At 38.3% G+C, this 11,831-nt stretch overlaps 1 protein-coding gene across 1 annotated transcript in view; it reads left to right on the top strand.

The window, feature by feature from the left end:
• Positions 1 to 3,931, top strand: part of EXOC6 (exocyst complex component 6) — a gene marked incomplete at its 3' end in the record, with an annotated part of 51,963 nt that extends 48,032 nt beyond the window's left edge. Inside the window, exon 20 of the mRNA XM_009579480.1 lies at positions 3,858 to 3,931. Coding sequence (XP_009577775.1) covers positions 3,858 to 3,931 — 74 coding nt within the window. The remainder of the gene's footprint in view (positions 1 to 3,857) is intronic.
• Positions 3,932 to 11,831: the final 7,900 nt, after the last annotated feature.

The raw sequence follows: 11,831 nt of genomic DNA, 5'->3' as shown, positions 1-11,831 counted from the left end.
TCCTTTAAAAATAGATTTGTAGCTTTGCTGTCCTGCCTGTGAATCAATGCTATGAGGCTGAAGTAAAACTGTCCTAATTTAACTTTTGATCCAAAGTCTGGACTTCTGCCATTGAGCAGCAAAAGTATTTGTCAGGAATTAGGTACTGCATTCCCAGACCAACAGAGAGGCACAGCCAGGTGATAGCTAAAAGATGGGCTTTTGAGAGAATAAAATGAAGACACCTGTTAATAAATCTAGAATTGCGTAGAAATTCAGTACGATTTACAATTAAAGGTGCCTTAAATTCCATTTTAGCAGACATAGCCTTTTTCTTAAGATATCCATTAACGCATATATACATCAATTCACATATATCCTGTATACAAAATGTAATGAAAAGATCAAAGCAATGTATTCAAAAGAAAATGGACTAAAGTCATCTTTACAATATTTAAATTTACCATTCTCGTGTATGTGTTACCTCCCAGCCTGTTTTTGTATTATTGCATACTTTTTTCATTAGATTCTACCTCCTGTAAATTCCCAAACAGTCTGTTGTAGGAAGTACATTGAGATTGTAGGTATTGTGGACACACATTATGCCAAAGATCCTGTTCTGTATACACAGAAAAGGTCTACACAGTATCAGCAAAGTGCAGGGAAAGAAGATGTTAACAAAAACCTTGTGAATACCAGATTCATGTAATGCATATTTTCAGCTTATTTTCCCCAAAATTTTGAAGATTCTGATTCAAACTGCCAAGCAGCCAGTTGTTTGCCCCTATATGTGACAGTTTAATGGTGATCTTTGCGTTTCATTCTCATATATTATAAAATTCCTGAATGCTCTTATGCACACTAAAACAACCAACCAATCAACCAGCCCCCTACCCCTCCAAATCCTCTTTAAGCCTAGAATGGACGTAGGGGGTGAATATTCTAAAAGATGTATATATGACAATGTTTCATTACTATCTGGAAAAGGATCCTTAGGACAAAGACATTAAGAATGTTAATCCTGTTCTTATAATATCTTCCTAAAATGCTGTGCAGTAGAAAATATTTAATTAGCTTTGTAAAATTGTTAGCAAAACTTAAAAGCCCTGAGCTGAGGGTGGAGGGGGAACTGTCTGACCGTTACCATAAGTAGATTATCTTTTTGCCCTTTGAACTCATGAAATAGTAATAATGAAACAAATTCTACTGTAGTCACCTGTCAAAAATGACCCAAATGTGAGAATAAATGCTTGTGCTATAATGAGTGTCCCTGGTGTTGTAAACGCATTCGTAATATAAAATTGTAGTTAAAGAGAACAAAGCTTATAATAATTAAGTTTGGTACCTTGTGTGCTTCTTGTTCTATAGCTGCAATGGTAGTAGGTACTATGTAGAGAAACTATATCATACTGCATTATTTCATGCATTAGGATAAATTCCAAACTACGTTAGCCTGATGAGCTGCAGAAAGGATGCAAATATTTGTCCCGTGGCAAGTAAAAGTATCCCACTATAGGAAGGTACCTCCCAATAGCTAACTGAAAAATTTTGCTGCAGGTCACACTTTTCAGTTACGTTCACTTTTCAGTTCTGTAGCAATTCCTTTGCCATAGAGCTTCGTTCTCCCGCTGCCACCATTGTGGAGTGGCTGGAGGAGCTCAGGTTCTAGTGGGGGAAGCTGGTCTCAGTGTACTGTGTATGAACAGAAAGTTATACAGGATCGGATACGGATGGGCCTTATCTTTCAAGGCCTTGTTTGGGGGATGTGGAAGAGATCCCTTCTGACCGTCACGCTTATCCTCCTTACTAGTGTGCTGCCATAGCTCACAACCCATGTATATCTTTTAACTGTTTGCTATGGGGCATTGCTAAGAATTCCCTGCTATAGTATGGTGTTCCCATTTTAAATGCTGTATTTGGCTGACCACAGGGGCCAGCATCATAGGCTGTCTGTGCCTGAAGAAAGGGTGGTCCCAGTGGCCATGAAATACCTGCAGAAGACGGCCGTGGAGACACCCAACCCTTTAGCCTAGGGTGTTCAGAAGGGTGCTTTCATAGGCCTGGAGATCTTTTGTTCTTCTGCAGGCTGGTGGTTGTACAGACTGTTTTCTTTTTGTGCTTTTAAATATTATTAAGCAAACTCTCTCTGTAAAATGCTGGGTTTAGGGTATGTTTTTTCTACTGTTTTTTATCTTTCTTCTTTTTTCTTTAAAAAGCATCCTTGTGGTAGATTGAAATGCCTGAAAACTCCCCTGGAAAGTTGGTGTCACTTATAAAGTAGGAAAACCAGACAATTCAAAATTCAGACTTGAATACAATAATCAGTGAGCATTTGACGACTGTTATCAATACTTGTCTGTGACATTACAGTGTTCTCCCTAGGGGGTTTGATTGCTATTTTTTATTCCTTTAGTTGATGAAGAATCAAGTTATATTCCAGTTTAATTCATTCTATTACATGACTGTCCATAAAAAATTTTTGCACTACTGTAATACAAGTAATAAATTCTGCCTCTACTGGTAAAGCTGCTACTCTGATACTATATTCATCTATTACTAAGCTATTCTTAGATATTCTGAGATGGTCTTAGTAGCTTCTTGTACCACTTAATTAAGAATCTTTATTATTTTCATTTACAATTGCATTCCATATAATAATTTTTAGACTTCTGAATAGCCTATCTGAATTCATTAGTCTGCTTTAAATTGAAACCATATATTCAGAAGTAAATGATTGAGCCCGTTATTTTACCATCATGACCAGCTCAGACACCAATGTCTTTCTGGACGTTACTTTCACTTGGTGATCCAAATTTTCTAACTAGGCATTAAAAAAAAAAATCTATTAAGGATTTCATATTACTTTTAAATGTTAGTAGGAGTCCATATGGCACAGTAGAGTTGAGCACTGGATCTGGAAATTTTTGGATACGTATGTTCTGTTTCCTCTACAATTGAATGACCTGTTTCTCAAACTTGGAAAAAAATGTTACATTTCACTGCCTCAGATGATACCTCTCTAAAACTATTACAGTAATATCTACTTTGTTTTGTTAAGAGCTCTAACTGAAGAGCATAAGAAAAATTCTCTTAAGCTCTTTTGAAGTAAGATGTCTAACATGGGTGGGGATGTGAGGCAATGGGTGTTTCTGCAAGTATCTTTGTTATTAACGTGTGACTGGGATAAGAACAACAAAAAGTGTATTTATTTTTAAGTTTGACAATTAGTGATCGTTTCCTAATTTAAACAAATAGCTGACTTTATTTCATTACCATGTGTTACCGTTTTTTGTATTTTGAATATAGTTTTGCCTTCCAATTTTGACAGCCTATTTTTGGGTTCAGAAAGAGCAGAAGTTCATTATTGATAAGCTGGCTAAAAGGCATGAACAGGCATTTCAGCTCTGCTCTGACTGTGGCGTGTAGAGCTTTCCACCTGTCGTCTACACATTAAACTAACTCCCACCTCAGTGTTTGTCTTTTATTGCTGTTTGGCTAGAGGTGGGTTTTTTATAGCACGGATGCTGTAACAAAAGCAGATGTTTGGAAAATATGTTGACAGCCATGGAATTGGTATTATTTAGAAATTCTTCAGTAATCATTCACCTCAGGCCAAAAAAAGATGTTGGCTTCTGTGGTTGTAGCATTACTACTAAGAAAAATTCCTAATAATACTCCTAAAGGTATTGTTCTTTGGGATGGGAAAATGGTTTGTTGGTCTGTTTGTTTTTAATCACTGTGAGTTATTAGTTTAATCTATTTCTATCAAACTATTTTCATTTTAGTGCTAGCTAACATTTATATTGCATAGAGCTTGGTTTTCTGTTACATTTTTTTAAAACATCTACATCCGTAATATTTTTAACCTTTCTTTGCAGTGTTTGCTAGTTCTGAGCCTGTGCCAGGATTCCAGGGAGACACCCTGCAGTTAGCTTTCATCGACCTCAGACAAGTAAGACACTAGTTGTTGTTTTTTATCCTACTAATTTCCCCTTTTGACCAATGCTGAAGTTATTAAATTCAAGAACCTTTCATGTTTTTGCATTCCCATGTAATTAGTTTTGAAAAGTGGTTATTTGAAGTGTTATTAGTGGCACTATGCCCTGTAATTTAGCATAAAACTGTTTCTCCAATGTGTTGTTAGGGGGCACTGTGCTACTGGTGGTACTGCTACATGGATATAAGATTGAATTTTGGTCCTGACAATTTTGTAAAGATCCTGTGACGCCTTTTTGCAAGAGTGTACATGTTACCCTGGTGTGTGCTGGTCTGATTCCATTCTGAGCAATTGCTCCTGTCTACAAAACTACTCCCTGGAGAGCAGAATTGGGCATGGTATTATTTAGCATTTCCTTTTCTTTAATTTGTTACATAGAATTCTTTAAAACTGTTAGAAAGCAGCTTTAATCCAACTGGCTGATCTTTATTCTCTATCAAATCTAATTTTAAATGCCTTAATATTGAAAGCACTTTTCCACAGTTCTTGCCAAAAGGAAGGTTTTTCCCACACTAAAATCTACTTATCTTAATTTCATGTAGTTATTTCTATTACCTGCTCTCTGTAAATTCTGACAGTATATCCACCGATAGCAATTTATTTTCAAAAACTTTTCATACTTGAAGTAAGCTTTCAGAAAGGATTTATTACTTCACAAATTGTGAGTATAAGTGTAATTTAAATAGTGAAATGAATCATTAACTGCACATGGAGGGTCTTTAACTTTCTGCAGATGTTGGTGATATTTTTCAGCACCATTATGAGCCTGTCAAAGTCATCAGAAGAGAAATGTAGAAAGAATTCCGTACCAAAATATCTATATAGTAAGAATATTTTTGCTTTTAATAGTTTAGTAGGTTTTTCACAGCAAGATAATGAAAAGACATTTTGGAAGGGAAAATTCCTGAGGCAAAAGTATTCCAGTTTCTCCTAATAGTTAGAAAGGACTTCATTGAAGTGTCTTTTTAAATGAAAAAGTTAAAAAGGTAGAGTTGTTTGTTACATTCTCGCAATAATATAACAATGAACAATATCTACAGTGGGATAAGCGTGGACTATGTGAGGAAGATACAGGATCGTGGCCGTAAGATTTGTTCATGTAATACTTGTACATTAGGAGTTCCAGAATTCAGTATGTAAAGATGTATTCTGCCAGACTTCAAATACCACAAGTCTTGCCTTGACTAGTAGCCTTCCTCTTTTGGATTCTTCTTTATTCTCCTTTTATTATCAATGTTAGAAGTGACTAAACATCTTCCAATTTGTACTAAGTCAGTTTAGTTGAAGGGAAAGGATGTTGAGAGATTTTGGTACCATTTCTGTCATACACTTAAGTGGTATAAATCCTTGCAGAGAGAGCCTATGTTTGTTTCAAGGGAAAACGTGATTTCCAGCTATGCAGAATGGCAGGGTGTACACATACTTGCTACAGGAAATAAATAATATTTTTGTATGTTTTAAGCACCAACTGTCAAGCATGTCACATAAATAGGGATTATGTTGCTTATGATAGCTCTCAGTTTATGTGAGCAACTTGTATTTAGAATTCTCTTGATGCAAGTAACACTTTAGAGAGGATGCTCTGTATGCCATGGGAAGCTAATCAATTTCAGATACTTTATAAACAGCAAAAGTCTGGGCAACTCTCTTTATTGGGTTGCAATTGGAGCTTGTAGATGTAGAATAGTTCTAGTATATTTGTTCTGGTTTGGTTTTTACTATATTTTTGCATGCCTCACCAAAAGGTATTGCAAACACACATTAAAAACATTTCCATTTAGTAAGGATTTGCAGTGTTTTCCCTCTCTTCCTTATTTGTGATCCATTTCTATCTTAATAGGGTGGGTGACAGTTCTTTTCAAGAATACTTAGAAAGGCAACAGAGCCTTTTTCAGAAAGTTCTTATAAAAGGTCATGCTTCTGTTTTTTAGTTTGAATTTGATACTTCTTCGTGAATTGCAGGATATGAAAGATAAGGAAGTAGGTCCAGTGGTCAGGTTTTACCTGCCCACCCGGACTGTGCCCTGAGGTCAAACTCCTGATATTGGCTGTTTGGTACAGAGGAGCTGATGACAGGTAGGGGCTGATACAAGGGGGAAAGCTTGAACCATATCAAAGCTAAAAGGCAGGAGATTTGGGACTCAGTGAGAGACTGTAGCTAAAAGATGGATCAGCAGGATTGCCCTCTTCTTAAAAAGCAGCTGACCTGCAAGGGAAAAGACTTTATCGTCCTGCCAATCACATGGTTGCTAATGGAAGCCAGTTATCTCAACAACAGCTTACTCTCGCTCTGTTGTACTAGGGCAATGTGTAAGATTAATGAGGATTGGGCAGTAGAATATTGTAGCACATTTTACTAAAGAAGTAAAGTCACTTATAAGGAGCCAGCTCGGAAGACAGAGAGGGAAGAGCTACACTTTGATGATTACCATGGGGGGAGGAGCAGCTTTGAAAAGAATTGCCATAGGTATTTTCATCCTAACAGTTCCTGATCCTCCGTCTTTCCTTGAAGACAATGTATGGACAGCATGTTGTCCCCAGCAAGCTCACTTCTTTTCCTTCTTCCTTTCACAGATGTAGAAGAGCAAACAGAAAAAGAAACAGTTGGCATGAGAAAGAGTTGCTTCTAAGAAGAGTACAGTAGTTAGTAGCAGGAAGCTCTAAGAGGCCAGGAATCACGAAGGGGCAGGCACTTACCAATGTCCCCTTTGATAAGCCACCTCTTTCTCCTTATACTGTCCCCTCTTATGCTCTTGTCATACTTAACATGTTCCTTAAAGATCTTAGTAATCTGTAGAAACCCTAATCAATAAAGATTTTTGTGCTATTCCCGTAACTATAGTATCTCAGCATCTTACAGAGGTGACTTGGCTAATCACACATAGTGCATACTGATAGAGAACTATACCACATGGCCATGATCATCTAGAAACTTGCAGCTCCAGCTAGTGCAGCAGCTCCTAAAGCAGCATGCAAATTGAGATAGATTCATGGTTCTGTACAGCTGCAGTAATTGTGTCATGCCTCATGCCACTTGTCTTAGCGTATGACCTGAGGTCACACCTACGTGCACCCTTTCATCCCACTTACTTAAAGCCACTGAGGGGCAGGCAAGCACAGCAAGGCGATTATCAAAGTGGCATGTGCTGCTTTAAAGAGACTGGTCTCTGGCATCTCATGACGATGACCCAGCCCTCCTGCGACCTGCATCGCTCTCTGAACATAATCTGTTGCTACTGTCTATAGAGGGAGCCTGGGTAAATGGTGCAGTGGCCCAAAGTGAGGTGGAATGAACTTTGGGGATTTTGCTACCAATTCAGATCCTAGGTCAATTGGAATTAACCTTCAAAAGTAAACAGGTCTTAGTTCATCCTACTTGAATTAGTCTCTGAGAAAGCTCAACCTCCGACATGAATTAGTTTTGTCCTGGTTACGATCTGTTCTTTAGTGCCTGAAGACTAGGGTTACAATTCTGGAATGTGAGGCAGTTTCCTGGATGTCCTGGACACTTAAGTACTGTGAGGAAAAGGCCTGAATCTTACAACTTGTGCATTATTCTTTGGAGAGCCAGCGTAGTGTGTAGCGGACAGGAACGATAGCCTCATGGTAGCCTGAGAGGTCAACGGACTACCTAGGCAAATTTCCTGATTCTTAACCAACTGGGTGGTAACAAATGCCTATTCTCGAAATCAAATCATTGCCTGCAGAGTTATAACCTAAGCTGCAAATGTAGCTTGACTCTCTTTACTTTTGACTTCACAAATTGTTTCTAGCATTTCTCTCTGCCACGAGCACTGCTTCAGTTTCAAACAGACCTTCTTCCTCTACTGTCTGATTTCTGACAAGTACTCAGCTAGCTTGATGATTGTGGAATTTCCTTGTTTTGCCAGGGGTGAGGAGAACATAATCATATGCTGTTGGTGTTCCTAGAGTTAGGCAACCACCGTAGCATGGTAACATAGAGTTTACAGTCTGATAGCAGTGTCCCCCAGTCTGGGAGACCAAGGGCTGTGAACGACAAGGTCCATAAATTCTGCATAGATATGGGAAAAAATTCTTGAAGGTTTTCAGCAATTTCTGTTAACATTTTGCTAACATTAGAGAGAAGTTAAACATAAAGTCATAATGCAATGAATGTAATTAATATACAGAATAATGTACCACGGAAACATTAGAGGATATATTTTTGTCAGACTTTGTTTATGGTGTGTGTAAATAAGCATGTGGATAAGCACTTCTATGAGCTCAAGTTATTGGTAATACACAATATGTATTCCTTCTAAAAATTGATACCTGATATTTAAAAGTATAACACATTTTCTTCTGATTCCAAAGCATAATGGAAATTACATTGATAGTTTCTTGGGTTGCTTGTCCATTTACTTTGTAATGCATTTTCTGGTGTGTTTTTGGTGAGAAATACTGCTAACCTTCTGAACTATAGTGTTGCATGCAACAGATATAAGTTTATTTGAAGGAGAATATTCTTACTAGTACTTAGTAGAGTCCTCCCCTTTCTTCTTTGCTTCTCATTCATCACTGAGAGATGATACTGTCCTCCTGATAAACTCAGAAGTAACTCATTGTAGGTAGGAACTGTGTAACAGATCACTGGGCTTCAATCCCAGCCACAGGATTGTCTGCCACTAAAGGCAGGCTGACAGCTGTCTTTCCCACTGTTTTGTTTGCAGTGTTTAATTTGAATTCATTTCCTGTGGTAGTAACTGCATTTCAGCTCTGGCTTGTCTCTGATTCCCCCAACATGCAGCATGCCGAAGTTCTCACCACCAGTGTTCCCTGTGGAGAATGCTCTTGAGCCCTTCAGTAGACCTCAGAGAATAAGTTGCAGCCTGTTGCAAGCCTATCCACCATGACTCTTGGAGGTCCAGGGCTGTAAAGGTGTGCTGTGGCTCCCTTCACAGGCTGCCAGCCCACATAGTGCCTAGGCTTTGAAATTAGTAGGGTACACCCACCCCTGGCCTCTACTCCAGAGAAGAGTCTTGAACTGAAAAAACATCAGGATTTTCCAAGAGGGAGAAATCCCTAACAATGTGTTTAGGAGTAAGTCTTAAAAACTTCAGAGTTTAAGGATAAAAGTAAGCCTCTCTTTAATAAGGCAACAGTTTGAATTTTTAATTAGCAAGTAGTATAGAATATTTCATCTTTCGCTTCCTGAGGGAAATGGTTGTTGAGACTTTCATCTTCACAGAGGCTCTTTCACAATGCTTACTGATCCCTTTCCCCCGCTATGCACTCCACAGCTTCTCTGAACAAGCAGAGGAGCATCTGTAACATGAAGCCCAGCCTCAGGGTGCTATGTAATGGGATTTGTGCTTCTCTAGTTTTCAGTGCAATGCTGCTTATTCAGCTAAAGAAAGGAGCTCAGATTTCAGACAGCAATGAAACAGGAGTTGCACCTCTCTGGATTTCAGACCATAGATCCTCACTTTGTTGGAGGAGGAAGGCAACGCTCTTGCTGGCCTTCCCCTTCTCCATAAATTGACTCTGCACTAAAGCAGAAGGAGGGCTTGAGGCACACTGTGAGCAGAACAGGGACATTTCAAGGCTCAACATCTCATGTATTTGCATCATACAGGGGTAGCATGCATATGCATACCTGAGTTCAAAATGACACAGTTATTTGAGTATGACTGCATGCTAAATGTGCGTTATCCAGCTTGCAGGGGATGCACAATGTCTTTTCAGAGTACTATATTCTTAAAAGTAAATGGGAATTCTTCACACAAACATGACAATTTGTAAGCACTTATATTCGCCGATGGAATCTCTTAGTTTTGATTTCTCCTTTTCAACTAGAGGCTTCTGTGAAGCCTGTAGGTAGTCGCAGTAGGCTCAGATCACAAGTTGTGTGTATAGATATTTGTGAGGAAGATCTCAATCGGTGCTCTGTACACAGAAACAAGCCAGCTCATTACTGGGATGGGATTTATACCTGCCAGCTGGTAAGAATTAGGAAGCTTTGGAAACAAATGCACAGAAATTAGCAGCAGGGGGTCAAAAACAAGCATGGCTTTAGATACAATATTTTGATAAGGATTTGCAGAATCAAAGCAGGATGGCAAGTCAGTCGTTTCCTGGCAGTAGGTATTCCTACCCTGTTACTGCCAGACACTAAGAGCACATGTGCCAGGTATTACGTGTATGTGTGTTCTTTGGGACGTTAAATTGTTCATCAAATTCAATGCAAAACAGATTGTATCCAGTTCAAACATCTGAATGCCCCTTTTTCAGCAGAGAAATGCAAATAACATGCTGATAGCATACCAAGTTTTCACTCTAGATCCTGGCTTACTGACAATGGGGAGGCATACCTGAAAACAGGTTTTAAAAATTTGGTGTACAAATGCTGTTACTTCACTTCAGTAGCCCTATCAATACCTTACTTAACTAAAACGATATACATATGGCCATTTAACTACAAGATACACTACTCCATCTATGGCAAAAAATGTACCAGTTTCTCCAGAGGAAAATATAGTAGATTGTGCACAAAAAAACTATGTGGCGAAAGGTATAATGCTTAAACTGAATGTCATCTCCTAATTGACAGTAAAGAGTGCTGTAGATGATAGCTAAACCATGGAAGTTATCAAAAATAAGAAAATAATTTTCTTGTTGGTTCTTTAAGCTAGTTCATCTAAGGGATACAATTCTCTTAGTTCTCCACTTACCGAACCAGATATACACAAGAATTAGATGAGCTGACAAGAAATCTGTAGTGTGTATTTAGAAAATGACAGAACTTGTGAAGCACTGGCTCAGCTTGACTTAGAGACCTGCAGATAACAGCCTTAAAAACATAAGCCTTAGTTGAACAAAGGGGGGGGAGATTGTTGTTAGGTGAATTTATAATTTTTGGAACTGAGACAGGAAATGACATTTATTGATTTCATTTGTCATGTGCAGGTGAAACACTTGACTGCTTAGAGCAGTGCAGGGGAGTTCCAGCTTCTAAATACCACCATCATAGAAATTACTAAAAGTTTCATTGAAGAGGTTGATCAAAGCAGATATTACCCAAAAAAAAAGAAAAAAAGGTAGGCAAAAGCTGCTGTCAAGACTGTTTAGATGGACATATCTGAGCTCCTATCTGAATACTACCAACTGTCACATTTAATCATCTTTCAGCTCTTTTTCTTAGTCATCAGGACTTTCGCAAGACAAAGTTTAGAAATAGTTAATCAATCCACTCAAAACCTACAGAGCTGCTGTTATGATGAAAACTTCATATCTCCGGAAAACCTTTCTGTTCAAGAAAACTCATCCCATAGTTACAGAGGAAATTCCTGTAAGATCATGACCTAAATGGCACTAAAATTGTGTCCTTGGTAGTTGAAGTGCATATCCCAATTATACCCTATCCATAATGCCAGGACCCAAAGACTTCAGTTTTCTTGGGCGAGAGACTAAATTTCTGGCATGCGACGTGTTTGGGAGCAGTCATTTCCAAGGAATTATGAGAGAAGGCACTAAATAAGCTTTATCTGGAGAAGGTTTTATTCTTTTGCAGAAGGACCTGTTGGTAGAAAAGTTTCAAAAGGTTCGCTTTCAGATAATTTCTCAATTAACAAATCTCTTGCTTGAATTAGAAATTGATCCATGTGCCTAATGTATTTGTAAACTCCTATTTACACTTTCTTTGAGTCACTGATATACATCCCGTTCAGTGGAAGTTACTCAGTGGAATGAAGTTTCTCTCTAGTTTTCTTCTGCTAGCGGTTTTGCTCCCCATCTGATCCTTGCCTTTATCTTTGTCATCTAAGAAATTATGTAAATGCAAGGAAGGAATATTTGGGTGCATGACTTTCCTGAAGTTTGTGAATACATTATATCA

Source organism: Fulmarus glacialis, unplaced genomic scaffold, assembly GCF_000690835.1.
Source record: "Fulmarus glacialis isolate BGI_N327 unplaced genomic scaffold, ASM69083v1 scaffold38776, whole genome shotgun sequence".
In the NCBI taxonomy this organism is placed as follows: Eukaryota; Metazoa; Chordata; class Aves; order Procellariiformes; family Procellariidae; genus Fulmarus; species Fulmarus glacialis.
The sequence above is the reverse complement of the archived record's forward strand: the minus strand, read 5'-3'. Positions and strand labels throughout refer to the sequence as shown.